The 14,607-nt window shown below is 49.3% G+C and overlaps 1 protein-coding gene across 3 annotated transcripts in view; it reads left to right on the forward strand.

Annotated features, from left to right (window-relative positions):
• Window positions 1-14,607, forward strand: part of EXD3 (exonuclease 3'-5' domain containing 3) — a 106,304-nt gene that overhangs the window by 76,155 nt on the left and 15,542 nt on the right. For 2 of the 3 annotated variants that reach the window (XM_087418689.1, XM_087418690.1), the window contains exons 18-20: window positions 1,255-1,416; window positions 11,993-12,046; window positions 12,293-12,424. In XM_087418689.1, coding sequence (XP_087274815.1) covers window positions 1,255-1,416; window positions 11,993-12,046; window positions 12,293-12,424 — 348 coding nt within the window. Of the gene's footprint in view, window positions 1-1,254; window positions 1,417-11,992; window positions 12,047-12,292; window positions 12,425-13,708; window positions 13,813-14,607 lie in introns of all 3 variants that reach the window. The other variant, XR_015548895.1, reaches the window with a different exon arrangement.

The raw sequence follows: 14,607 nt of genomic DNA on the forward strand, positions 1-14,607 counted from the left end.
AAAGTTCTCTCTGTCCATGTGTTGGTTTATCTTCCACATATGAGTGAAATCATGCACTGTTGGTCTTTCTCTTTCTGGCTTATTTCACTTAACATAATACCCTCCAGGTCCATCCATGTCGTTGCAAATGGGATGATTTTGTCTTTTTTTATGGCTGAGTAGTATTCCATGGTATATACATACCACATCTTCTTTATCCATCAGTCGAGGGACACAGGTTGCTTCCATGTCTTGGCTATAGTGAATAATGCTGCAATGAACATAGGGGTGCATAAGTCTCTTGGGATTGTTGATTTCAGGTTCGTTGAGTAAATATCCAGCAGTAGGATAGCTGGGTCATAAAGTATTTCTATTTTTAATTTTTTGAGGAATCTCCATACTGTTTTCCATAGAGGCTGCACCAGTTTTCATTCCCACCAGCAGTGGATTAGGGTTCCTTTTTCCCCACAGCCTCTCCAGCATTTGTTGCTTTTTGTCTTGGTGGTTATAGCCATTCTAACGGGTGTGAGGTGATATCTTAGTGTGGTTTTGATCTGCATTTCCCTGATGACTAGTGATGTTGAGCATCTTTTCATGTGCCTATTGGCCATCTATATATCTTCTTTGGAGAAGTGTCTGTTCATTTCCTCTGCCCATTTTTTGATTGGGTTGTTTGTTTTTTTGTTATTCAGTTGTGTGAGTTCTTTATATATTATGGAGATTAATCCCTTGTCAGATATGTGATTTGCAAATATTTTTTCCCAGCTGGTGGGTTCCCTATTCATTTTTTTTTAATTTTATTTATTTTTTTCCCCAAAGCCCCAGTAGATAGTTGTATGTCATAGCTGCACATCCTTCTCGTTGCTGTATGTGGGATGCGGCCTCAGCATGGCCAGAGAAGCGGTGCGTCAGTGCGCGCCCGGGATCCGAACCCGGGCCGCCAGCAGTGGAGCGCGCGCACTTAACCGCTAAGCCACGGGGCCAGCCCTCCCTATTCATTTTGATCCTGGTTTCATTTGCCTTGTAGAAGCTCTTTAATCTGAAGAAGTCCCACTTATTTATTTTTTCTTTTGTTTCTCTTGTCTGAGTAGACATGGAATTCAAAAAGATCCCTTTATGGCTGATAGCAAATAGTGTACTACCTATATTTTCCTCCAGGAATGATTCTCTTTTTAAAATAAAAAAAAAAGAGCTGACTACCTGGGCCTCGGGTCCCCACTGAGTCCAGAGTGGGCCAGAGGGGGCTGTGGGCTTCTGAGCAGGGCTGTGTTGCAGGTGCCTGTGGCTGAGGGCGAGGATGCTGCCGCCAAGATCCAGGCCAGGGCCTTCCGCGTGGTGTGTGACAGCATGCTGCAGGGGCTAGCACGTAGCCTCCGCTGTCTGGGTGTGGATGTGCTCGTACTGGGCACCGGCGAGGACCACCGCAGGGCGGCCGAGGTGAGCGGGCCTGGGGCTCAGGGTCTTGCTGTCTCCCTGCCCGGCCATGTGTCCATTAGGAGCAGGGCTGTGTCTGTGGTTGTGGCAGAGGGCAGAGGGCAGGGCTTCCCTGGGTTGTCAGGGACAGTGTCGTCGAGGATGGGCTCGTTTACGGCTGCATGTCACCCGGGGTCTGCCAGCTGGAGCCCTTATGGCTCCTTTGGGGAGTGGGCTTGACACAGGAAGATCCTGGGTGGTCCCAGCCCCTCGTTGTTCTTTGGCCCCTGGAAATGCTGCGTCTGTAAGGCCCTTCCCTCCCAGAAGCCAAGGGGGGACGCCAGTCATCTGGGGTGCAGAGTGCTCCCCCTGCAGGAGGCTCTGCTCACACCCACCTGGGCCCACCTAGGGGGGCCCAGAGTCATGAAGAAACCCTGAGCAGGGCTCTCAGAATTTCAGGGGTCTTAACTTGGATGGCAAATGTTTTTCTTAACAGGTTTATTGAGATATAATTCATACCACACAACTCACCCATTAAATTCAGTGGCTTTTTGTACATTTGCAGAGTTGTGCAGCCGTCACCACAGTCAATTTTAGGACATTTTCATCTCCTGTTAAATGGTCCCTCCCCACGACCCCCTCCCCCAGCCCCTACCCATCTGGTTCCTGTCTCTGTGGATTTGCCTGTTGTGGACATTTCATACAAGTGGAATCCTACAACGTGTGCCCTTTGGGGCTGGCTTCTTTCACTTGGCACGGTAGTTTCCAGGTTCATCTATGTTGTAGCATCTGTTGGTGCTTCACTCCTTTTCATGACTAAGTATGTTCGGTTGTACGGATGGAGTACAGTGTATTGATCTGCTCTGCCGTCGATGGGCGCTTGGGCTGTTTCCACTTCTTGGCTGTTGTGAATCGTGCTGCTATGAAAGAGCACAGAGATGGCTATATCATAATTTTCATTTTTGGTGTATGGTTTCTTGTGTGCATTTAAAAACATTCTTCTGGGAAGGGGTCTCCAGGCTCACCAGAAAGCTGGCCGCTGCACAGAGCTGGTTAGGGGCCCTGGGACTGCAGAGCAGTAGGGTTTGTCTATCAGTAGGTGGCCATTCCCTGCACTCTGCATGGGCCCTGGCAAGGCCGGCCATGTGTGGTTCAGCTCTCCGGATCCTTCCAGCACACTCGGGGAAGGTATTCTTCGTGCCCCTCCGTCTCTGATGAGGAAGCTGAGGTGGGAGGAACAGAGGTCTGCCCAGTGCTGCCTGGCCCTAGTGTGGGGAGGCTGCAGGAGTGGGAGGCAGAGCCAGGGGAGAACGGGCCCTCCTGTGCTGGCCCCTGGCATTCATGAGCAAATGTCCACTCTTTCCCCATCCCTGGCCCCCCATGGGCCACCTCTCCCGGAGGCCTGGTCCCAGCGTCTAGGGAAGGAGGAGGTTGTGCCAAGGGTGGCCCTGGCTGCCATCCCTGTAGAAAACCCCTCTGTCCCCCAGCCAGGGTTGTTTCCAGCTTATCGGGGCTGGGACTGCAAGGGCCAGCCTTGCTTCTTGAGGCATCAGCAGTCAAGGGAGCCAGGAGCCAGGGAGGAGGTGCCTTTCCACTGGCCCCCGAGAGTGCAGGGGGTCTCCACCAAATGGGAGGCAGGGTTGGCCTCCCTGATCTGCGCCCCCACCCCCACGTTACACCTGTGAATTTTTACATTTTGTAGCAAAAGGGGTTTGCAGGTATAATTTACTAATCAGTTGACCTCAAAACAGAGAGATTATTTTGGATTTTTCTGGTGGGCCCAGTGTCATCACGGGAGCGCTTAAAGCAGAAACGGAAGGCGGAAGCCAGATTCAAAGCCCAGAAGGCTGGGGTGAGCCATGGTTGCTTGAAGGTGGAGGCCACACATCAAGGAGCTGGGGACCTCAGTCCTGCAGCCACAGGGGCCTGGGTCCTGCCAGCACCAAGGGAGCCTAGAGGCAGGTTCTTCTGCAGAGCCCAGCTGCCAGCACCCTGATTTCAGTGTGTGAGCCCCTCAGCAGGGAGCCCGCGGAGCCCACCTAGACTAGACTTCCACAGAGTTGTGTGTTGAGCTTCTGGGAACTTGCTATGTCAGCAGTGGAAGACAAACACAGATGCTGGTACCAGGGGTGGGGTGCTGCTGTGACAGGACCTAGCAATGTGGAAGTAGCTTTGAAATCGAGTAGTGGGTAGAGGCTAGAGAAGTTTTGAGGGTCACGATACAAAACGTCTGGATGGCCTTGAACAGACTGCTGGTAGAAATGAGGGCATTTAGGGCTGGGCTGCTGAGGGCTCAGGGAAGCAGGGAGCAGAGCGGAGAAAGCAGATCTGTCTGGGGAGCGCCTACAGAGCTGAGAGCAGACTGCTGGTAGAAATGTGGGCGTTGAGTAAGAAGGGGAAGCAGGGTCTAGGTCACTACAGCTGCCCCACTGGGGCTGGGATGTTTATTCCCAAGAACATGAAAACATCTCAGGTTGTCAGACCACAAGTGCCCCCAGTCCCCTCCCTGAGGAGCACAGGACGTGGGATTCATTGGTACTTATTCATGCCGTAAACCTGGAGAGGTACAGGCCGGATCCTGGCCCTCTGCGTGCTTGCCTGGTAGTTATGGACAAGTTTTACCCACAGGTTTTCCAAAATCCTTGTAAGTTGTTCCTATCTCCTAGGTCTTCTGATCCGAGGTCTTAGTGACTTCTGTGTTTTTCGTACTTGCTCTACAAAGCAGTAGGGCTCTATTTTCTCCTTCATTTGTTCTCTATAGCTTCAAGGGTTGTTTGCTCATGTGAACATTCTGGACAACTGGGCAAGAGTGTGTCTGCTCACTCACACCTGTGATGCTCTCACGCATGCAGGGGTAGCCTTTCCGGCATTTTCTGGAGAGAACAGCTTTAGCAAGGGCAGCTGTTGCATCCCTTTAGCTGTTTTAATTTTCTCTTCTACGGGTCTTCCCAAATCGCATGTTTCCGCATCAAACCTCTTGAGTCAATGAATTAGGCGTTTTGTATAAAAGGGTTGTACTCTGAGTTTCATTTTGTATACCTTTCCTGATGAGCACTATCAGTACACTTATAAGCATTTAAAGAAAAAGAGGGCAGCACTGCTGGTGAGGGCTCCAGGGATGCAGACCACCCCTCCTGGAGGAGGAGAAACCGCGCTGGCACTGTATCCTGCACTTGGGGGAGCAGGCCGTTCACGGATGAACTGGGGTATTCAGCTGCGAGACCTCCCAGCAGTGGCGAAGGTGCAGCCTGCGGTCTCCTTGCGGCTTGTTATCAAGTGTGAAGGGAGATCTGTCAAGCAAAAAGGAGTTGGAATGCGATGATTTGGGGAATTCTCAGCCTGTCCAGATGGCAAAAGATGCTAAAATTTGTGATCGCTTCCAAAAGTGTGGCTGAGAGGAGGCTAAGTGTGGCTACACGAGAGCAAAAGGTCAGAGGGCGTGGTCACAAGAGTAGGGTGGGCCTCGAGGAGCTCAACCAAGCCTGAGTCCTCAGCCACCTCTGCAGAAGCGAGAGTTAGAGAAGAAATTCCACCTGTGGTCGACGGCTCAGCCGTGCACACAGTGCTCCCGCTGACCGTGATCTCCCCGTGACGGCCTGCCGATGGACTTCAGGTGGGTCCAGGCAGCCCCACATTGTAAGCCAGTTCCTTGCAGTAAACCTCTTCATGTAACTCCCACTGGTTCTGCTTCTCTAGGCAACCGTGACTGATACAGACATTGGTACCAGAAGTGGTGCCACGGGAGAGTCTTCAGGATGAGTTCTCTGAATTGGTTCTGGGGTTTCTGGGCTGGGCCCCTAATCTGGTAAATTTAAAGGCCCTGTCTCCAGTGGTACAGAGGTCACTAGTAGCCCATGGTGTGATATGGCAAAAGTTACTCAAAACGATGCCATGGGATACCCCTAATCAAATCCCTGCAGAAGGAGAGATGCTGAGTGACCACGCATTTGCTACCTCAGGACTTTTTCGTAGCACTAATGAGTATGAGGGAACCGGCCGGCTGCTGTGACTGTGCTGGAGAAAGTGGAGAAGGAAGGCATGAGGCCAGACTGCACGTTCCCAGCTCTCGCTCTGCATGAGGGTCCTGAAACTTCTGCGTCTGCCCCAAAAGAAGCCCTTGTCGCCTGCAGCCGCAGAGCTGAGATTGCTGAAAACCAAACCCAGCGTTTCATCCCATGAGCGGCTGAATGACAACACAAATTAAACTCACAGTTGTGTTGTCAGACTGTCCATTTTGCCAGTCTTGTTGGTATAAAATTATATTCCATGTATTTTAATTTACCTTTCTCTGATTATCAGTGAAGTTGAGCATCTTTTCACGTGTTCACTAGCTCCTTGTGCCTTCTGTTCTGTGAAGTGCCTTGTGCAGAAGAGAATTAATAGAGCAGGACAGGCACTGTCCTGAGAAAGGCCTGCTTGCAAGGCTGGTCCTTGGCTGGTGTCTGGAGCGTGGCTGGTAAACCGGTCCCTAGCAGGTACGAACCTTTCCCTAGTGGTGAAGGTGGCTCCCTGTGCCTAAACCATGCACACAGTATGGTCTGTGTGGACCCCTGCTCTCCTTCTGGGAGTCTGCAGTTGGGCATATGCCAGGCAGATCCCCAGGACAGACCTCCAGTGCTGAGTCTCTGGAGGACAGCAGTCACTTCACACGTGTATTACAGCCAGCGAGGGAGCGATTCCACGCGCCCGAGTGACTCCACCGGGGCAGACGCCTCAAGCTCGCGCCTGGTGTCCTCTGCTCTTCGCCCACTGCCTTTCCCGGTGCTGGTGTCGCCTTGCATCCTTTCCCGGGATGCATCCTCACTGTGAGCAGGACTGTATGCCGAGTCCTTCTCGGGAGCCGAGGACCTGGGGGTGGTTGTGAGACCCTCAACCCGTCTGCTTGAGTTGTGCTGGTAGCTCTCTGTCTTAATCCCTCTATCTTCACCATTCCCCTTGACACCTGGTAGGGCAAGCCCCACCTTGTCCTCCTCCTCCCTTGGCCCTTTCTGTAAAGGTTTAGCAATGGCCCATCGGTGGGGCTTTGCTTGGAACTGCATCCACTCCATAAATCAAGTCAGGGGATGTTGAGTCTTCCACCCACGAGTGTTCATCTAACGTTTCTCTGACGTGTTCCAAACACGTTGAATACCCTTCTCCATAAAGCCCTGGCGTGTCGTCGGTTAGGTTCACCCCAGGAGCTCTGTATTTTTGCTGCTGTAATAAATGTGCTGTTTTATTTTCTGCTGCAGTTGCACTTCAGCTCTTAGTTGCCTAAGAATTGATCTCCTCTCCAGAAACCTTGGGAAACTCCCGTCAATTCTACTGAATCGGCTTCAGTTCTTCAGGGTTCTCTTTGTGGACACATATTATCTACGAACAATGCTAGTTTTATTGCTTCCTTTCCAATCCTTATCGTTTTCGTTTCTTTCTCTTATCCTGTAACATTAGCCGAGACCTCCAAGACAGTGTTGAATCGGAGAAACGGTCGTGGCCGTCTTGGTCTCGTTTCTGATTTAAAAGGGAAAGTTCAACATGAAGTACAGTGGTTGCTAGATAGACACCCCATCCCAGGTCGAGGAAGTTCCCCGTGATTCCACATTGGCTGCACATTTTTATTATGAAAGAGACTGGATTCCACCTAATGCCTTCTCTGCAGCTATTGAGATAATCATGGAGGTTTTTTCCCTTTAATGTGATGAATGACATTATTAACATTTTTAATTTGGAACTAACCTTGCATTTTTGGGTTGAACCCAACTCGGCCAAGCATATTCCTGGCTTCAGTTTGTGATTCTTGTTTGGGAAGTTTGGGTCTATCTTCAGGAGTGCATCTGACATAGATCTTTCTTTCTCATCATTGTCTTTTCTAGCCTCATAAGTTGGGAGTTTTTCCCCTTTCCTGTTTTCTGCAATTTTGAGTAACGTCTAGATTATCTTTTCCTCAAATGTTGGCTGACTTCCTGCAAGGCTTCCTGGGCCCGATGTTTTGGGGGCAGGAGTTTCTGGTGCTGATTCCTTTTTCTTTAATAGTTGTAGGACTACTTAGTTGTCTGCATCTTCTTGAGTCACTTTTGGTGACTCAGAAAGATATAATAAATTTATATCTTTTTCTGGAATGTGTCCATTTCATCCAATGTTTGTGATACATAGAGTTGTTGATCTTCTATGTTAAAGCTCTTCTGTATCTGCAGCTCTGTTCTCGCTCTACTCTCATTGCTGCTTACATGTGCCCGGCTTTCTTCCTGATCTCACAGAGACTGTCAATTTAGAAAGTCTTTTCAAGTAACCAGTATTTGGCTTTGCTGATCCTCTCTGTTGCATTTTTGTTTTCTAGCTCATTAATTTCTATTCTTATCTTTATAGTTTCCTTCCTTTTGCTTTCCTGGGGTTATTTCCAAGTGGAGTGCTTAGCTCTTTAATTTTCAGCCTTTTAAATTTTACGATGTAAACATTCAAGACCGTAAATTTTTCTCGAAGTACTGTTTTCACTGCATTCCATCAGTTTTGATATATAGTGTTTTCATTATTTTTTAGTTCTAGTAATTTTTGAGTGTCCATTATAATTACTTATTTGACTTAAGAGTTCTTTAGAAGGCTGTTTTTCAATTTCAGAAAGCTTGCAGTTTTGGAGCTTTCTAGTTATCTTTTTAAAATGGATTTCTAACCTAACTGAATTGTAGTCAAGGAGCATAGTCTGTATACTGCCTATTTAGATATTTGTGAAGACTTGCTTTGTAGCCAAGTAGATGATCCTTTTTCTAAATGTTCCATGTGGACTTTAAAAGAATACATATTTTCCTCCAGTCATGTTCATTTCCCTCTCTCTCACACACACACCTCAAATCATCTGTATCTTATTTGATTATTTTTCTGCTTGATTCTATCAAAGACTGAGAGAGCTGTACTGAATTCTCCTGTGGTGATAGAGTCATTAAATTCTCCTTGTAGTCATGTCAGTATTTGCTTTACATGTTTTATGTTATTAGGTGCATATGCATACAATTTTTAGAATTCTTTTATCTTTCCATTGAGTGAAATCTTCTGCAATCATGAGGTGAACCTCTTTGGCTCTAGTAAAGCTCTCTGCCATAAAGGCTATTTGAACTTACAGCAGGACCATTTCTCCAGGGTCCTTTTGTTCATGTTTGTGCATCACTTTCTCACCTTTCCACTTGCAACCTCCCTTTACTCTTATATATTAGGTGTATTTCATATAAACTGCTTCTGGCTAGATTTTTAAAAACTCTAGTCTGACAGTCTTTGCTTTTCAACTAATTAGTTTAGTCCATTTACATTTAATGTAATTACAGGTGTAATTTGGGTCTAGTTGTACTGCCCTAATTTCTGCTTTATATTCATCCTACTTTTTCTGTTCTTTTTCCCTTTTGTTTCTTATATTCTTTTGACTTCTTTACCCTTGTTCTATTTTTCCCTATATTAGTTTCAAAGTTACAAATTCTATTTCTGTTCTTTTAGGGGTTACCCTAGAAATTTTAACATGCATATTTGAGTTAATGTCTAGTTCTAGCCTCAAAAGTTGGGAGTTTTTCTTCTTTCCTGTTTTCTGCAATTTTGAGTAACATCTAGATTATCTTCTCTTCAAATGTCGGCTGACTTCCTGCAAGGCTTCCTGGGCCCGATGTTTTGGGAGCAGGAGCTTCTAGTGCTGATTCTTTTTTATTTAATAGTTGTAGGACTACTATAGGGATCTTAGGTCAATTTAGCTTTCTCACCCCCTTCCCATCTTACCTGATATTATTTTCCAGTACCGTAACACCATGTGATTTTTCATAATTCTACAAATTAGACATTATCATATTTGTTTTATGTATTCGATGGCTTTTAGAGTTTATGATGTATGGACATGCACATGCATGACAGACCTTGTTTCAAGAGAAAGCAAGCTCTTTCTTGCTAAAAGAACTTCCTTTGCTATGTCCTTTCATTGGGGCCATTTTTCCCTGAAAAATCTCTATTTCTTCTGTCTCCTGAAGGAAAGTGTTGCTGGGTTTATAATTGTAGTTTGACAGAACTTTGAAAATAGCCCAGCATTTTTTGGCATCCGCTGTTGCTGTTGAGACGCTGTCACCAGTCCTTTGTCATTTCTGGGTAGCTGGTCTGCTTTTTCTCTTGACTGCCCTTTCGTTTGGTTCTTTCCTTATATTTACTTCAGTTATGTTTGTTTGTTTTTAATTTTGTTTTTCATTCATCACATAGGTGTATATTTGTTATCACTATGCAGTAACCACTTGGTTTATTGCTTTTTTTCTTACTTTTTTTATGGTAAAATAACATAAAATTTATCATTTTAACCATATTTCAATGTACAATTCAGTGGCATTAAGTACATTCACAGTGTTGTGTAACCATCACCACTGTCTATTTCCAGAACTTTTTCATCATCCCAAACAAAAACTCTGCACCCTTTGAGCAGTCGTTCTCCATCTCCTGCCCGGCCCCTGGGAACCAGTGTCCCACTTTCTCTCTGTGCAGTGACTCCTCTAGGTCCTCATGGAAGTGGACTCAGACCACATTTGTCCTTTTGTGTCTGGCTTATTTCACTGAGTGTAGAGTCTTCAGAGTTCATCCATGTTGTAGCATGTGTCAGGATTTCCTTCCTTTTTAAAGCTAAATAAATTCCATTGTATGTATGTGTGTGTGTTTGTGTATTTTTGTTTGTTTACCCACTCATTGGTTGATGGACACTTGGGTTTCACCATTTGGCTATTGTGAATAATGGTACTATGTACCTTGGTGTACAAGTTTCTGCTTTCAACTCTTTTTTTTTTTCCCTGAGGAAGATTTGCCCTGAGCTAACATCTGTGCCAGTCTTCCTCTATTTTGTATGTGGGTCACTCCCACAGCATGGCTGCCGACGAGTGCTGTGGTTCCGCACCTGGGAACTGAACCTGGGCTGTCAAAGTGGAGGGCACCAAACTTAACCACTAGGCCATGGGGCTGGCCCCTCTGCTTTCAGTTCTTTTGGGTACATTCCTAGAAGTGGGACTGCTGAATCATGTGGTAATTCTATGTTTAAGTTTTTGAGAAACTGTCATAGTCATTTCTACAACAGCTGCACCATTTTACTTTCCCACCAGCAATACACGAGGGCTCCAATTTTTCTATATCTTCATCAACGCTTATTTTTCTTTCTTAAAAAAAAATAAAAGCCATCCTAAGGGGTGTGAACTTGCATCTGATGGTGGTTTTGATCTGCATTTCCCTAATGACTAATGATACGAAGCATCTTTTCATGGGCTTTTTGGCCATGTGTGTATCTTCTTTGGAGAAACATCTATTCAAGTCCTTTGCCCGTTTTTCAGTTGGGTTATTTGCTTTTTTGTTGTTGAGTTTTAGGAGCTCCCCATATATTCTGGATATTAATCCCTGATCAGATATATTATTTGCAAATATGTTTTCCCATTCTGTGGGTTGTCTTTTCACTTTCTTGATGGTGTCCTACAATGTACAAAAGTTTTTAATTTTGATGAAGTCCAATTTATCTATTTTTAATTTTGTTGTCTTTGCTTTTGGTGCCATATCCAAGAAATTACCAAATGTCATGACATTTTCCAGTTTTCTCTTAAGAGTTTTGTAGTTTTAGCTGTTATGTTTTCGAGTTGGCACCTTGCATGCTCCAAAGATAACTCATGATTTTTAAGGAACCATGCTGAGCACATCGACATGGCTGTGTTTCACATTTCTACCCATCACAGCTGTCACCTCATTGATGTGTACTTTGCCCCCCTGTGGCATGTGGGAGCTTTCACTGGATCCTGAGTCCTTTTGACAGGACACTTGTAAACTCTGATAACTTCTTTGCTTTCTGATATGATGAGACATTCCAGCTTCAGTGTGTGCATTTTCTGCCTCAAACCTGGGATCAGCTATTTCTTTAAGAAGCCCTGGTTCCCTTTAGCGTGAAACCTATTTAGAAACCAATCTGGGCACAGGGTGCTCACAGCTACAGGGTTGGTTCTTGCTTCTAGGCCTTTGTGGTGGTCAGAGTGATGAAATACTTTTAAATATATATATATATAATAAACATCAGACATTCATACTGAAGCTTTCTGTTCAGATCTGGGGTTTATTGTGTAGTCTCCTTAATTTTAGCCTATATCTCCTTTCTCTCAGCTGAAAATCCTAACACTCACAACACCAGCATTTTCTGTGTTTTATGTCACAATTCATACACGAACGTTTCAGAATAACAGCATCAATATTATCACCAACCACCGCATTATAGCAGGGTGTTTCTCCTCTTTGGTCTGTAGTGTAGCACCCTCGAGATAAATGGTCAATTTACTGCGTTTTCATGTCACTTGGAATACTGCTTTCTTTGTGGTTTATTTGTTTCATCCTCTTTGGATTTTTAGAGATTGCTTTTTATATTTAATTTTGTTTGCAAGTATATAAAATATTTGCATGATTCTAAGACCAAATCTGTAAAACAAGGTGATGCCCAGGGCTCAGGCTGCAGGAATCTGATGGCTGCTCGGGTCCCAGGCAGAGGCAGCTCTGGGGGACAGGGAGGGGCCTGGGAAGGGAGGGGTAGAAGCGGCCCCAGTTCCGGGAGCTAGCATGCCCCCCTCACCTGTCGGTCTTCCCTCCGGCACAGGTCGCCAGGCAGGATGGAAGGATCATCCTGACATCGGGGCTGCCGTACCACAAGGTGAGGACCCCGCAGACAGCTGACATCTGAGCCTCATCTTCCCGAGGTGGCGTCAGCCCAGCCCCTCCGGCACCCTCACCTTTGGCTCTGCTTGCCATGGGCCGATGGGAGCCGGGGCTGACCTGGCACCATTGCCCGACCTGGGTGGGCCGAGGGGAGGCTCTGGGCCCCTGAGCTGGGGAAGGTGGGTGGGCCTGGGCAGGTTCTGGGTTCTGTGCCCACCACTCAGCAGCTGCATCTCTCTAGCTCCGGGCCCAGGTCAGGGCTGGGCACTGCCTCTCGGTGGACTGCTCCCTCAAGGCCCGGCAGCAGGCGAAGGCTGTTCTCAGGCATTTCAACGTGCGCGTCACACACGCCGATATCTTCAGTCGTTGCCAGGTGGGTCCCACATGCCCCAGGCCTGCCTCAGGCCAGTGTGTGAGCCCCAGGGCTGCCAGGGAACCACCTCTGTGACAGGTGAGGCCCAGCATGTCCCTGGCCAGCGCCGGACAGTAAAGGCCATGTGCCTTGGGGCTTCTGCTCATCCAAGCAGTAGCCACTGCCTAATCTGTGGCCTTTTCTCCTCCTCCACCTACCCCCACCCCAGACACCCACACGCATGGCAGGGGCACCGCAGTCTGGGGCCGGGAGGTGGCAGAGTGTCAGGCCAGGACGGCCAAGGCGGGCGGCTGTGGGCTGAGGGAGCAGCTCAGATGGGGTGTCGGTTTAGATTTGGGGAATTTCCTCCTGCACCCAGGCCTGGCCTTCCGTGGGCTTCCGGATGGAGTAAAGGGAACCCGTAGAAGTCACATCTGGCTGGGGGGGTCCCATTTTCCCAGGGCGGCGTCCAGAAGCCCGGACGGCCACTGGGTCCACCCTGCTGTCTTGAAAGGTCAGGGCGAGGAAATCCTCAGATGGGGGCAGCCATGTCCAGGGTTAAGATTCACAAGGGGTCTGGAGCCAGGGCGCCATTTGCTGACTCACGCTGGGGAGGGGCCACACTCCTCTCCCTCCCCTGCTGGCCTTGGGGCACTGGAGTCCCCACTCTGTCGGGCTGAGGGGGACATGATATGGCCTTTGTGCCTGGCCCTGCCAGGCTGGGGCGTGGCTGCCTTGGTGTTGGGGTCTCTGCTGGGTATAGCAGGCAGAGGGCCGTGGGCCAGTCCTGGCACGCTGTGGTGGCTCCTGGTGCAGAGCACCGGCTATTCTCAGAACATTCTGGAGTTCAAGCCTCGACGAGCATGTTGCATGGGGAGCAGCGCTCTAAGCCCAGCTGTTTGGTGGCAGCTCAGCCTCACCTCTGGGTGCTGGAGGAGAGGTCGGCCCCGTCCAGGGCACGTGGGGCCCAAACACCCCCTTCTGGGGCACATGGGGCCGAACGCCGCCCTCAGGCCCAGTAGCAGCTCTGCAGTCTCCACCTCCATCTGAGTTTTGCTGCCTTGGCCACACTTCTGCATCCAGTGCCCTCAGGGCCGGCCCCAGCAGAACGTGAGGGAGGAAGGAGGCAGGAGAACGCCATTTTCGGGCCAGGTCCCCGCTGTCCAGCCTGGGGTACAGTCTGTGCAGACCCCCGGGCCCCTTGCCCTGCCAGGACGGATGGCAGGAAGCTCACTCGGGGCCTATTCCTTAGCGTTGAGCTCTGGGAGGCAGGAACCTGTCTGCCGCCTCTTTGTCTGTCCTCAGGCCACAAGTGTTGTAAAGACCCCAGGACGTCCGGGACTCTTGGGAGGCATCTTAATGAGCTTTTCAGAGGCTCTGCTGCTGCGTTTTCTTAAGAAAACAGGAAGGTGGGTAGCTGGGAGGAAACCCCCACTGCACCCCGGGAAGCCACGTACTGGGGAGCAGCCTGATGCTCCTTCAGACTCACGAGAGCCAGGCGCAGAGGCGGCCGCTGCGCCCCTGTGCGAGGAAAGCATCCAGGCCTTGCTGCCCCCACCCCGCCCCACGTGGGTTCTGCCTCTGGGCCCTGCCACCAGCATCCCCATGCTGCTGCACCACCCCACCTCGGCTGCAGCCCCCAGGCCAAAGGAGCTCCTGCCCTGCCCCGAGGGAGGGCAGGCTGCAGGACTCTGGCTGATTGAGAGCCTGGGGCGGCGTGAGGCTGAGTCAAAGGCTGGGAGGCAGAGCTGCACCCTGATCAGGGACCAGCAAGCGCACCAGCTGGAGAGGGGCAGCTTTTGGCCGCACCAGGACAGAAGGCTGCCCATGAGGGGCTGCGTTGGGATCTGTCCTGGCTGCGGGGGAGAGGTGGGGGGGGATGACAGACGAGACACGCAGACTCAGAGTGTCCTGATCACAGGGTGGGGAGGCGGGAGACCTGGGAGCAGGTGCTGCGTCTGTCCAGGTGGGAGGTGGTGGTGATTTGCGCCTGCGCGGCAGCTGTGGCAGGTGAGGGACAGAGCATTCAGAATACGATTCAAGGGTGTGCCTGGGCTCCTAGGGCTTGGGCTGTTGGCTGGCCACTGGGGAGGGAGGGCGCTGGGGCTGGGCTCTCCGAGGTCTGGGAGCACCTGGGAGCACCAAGCCCTCTGGGCAAGGGCAGTGCGTGGGGAAGGGGATCATGGGCTGTCTCAGCCCCCAGC

This window comes from Ceratotherium simum, chromosome 29 (assembly GCF_057802395.1).
Source record: "Ceratotherium simum simum isolate JZ-2026a chromosome 29, ASM5780239v1, whole genome shotgun sequence".
Taxonomy (NCBI): domain Eukaryota; kingdom Metazoa; phylum Chordata; class Mammalia; order Perissodactyla; family Rhinocerotidae; genus Ceratotherium; species Ceratotherium simum.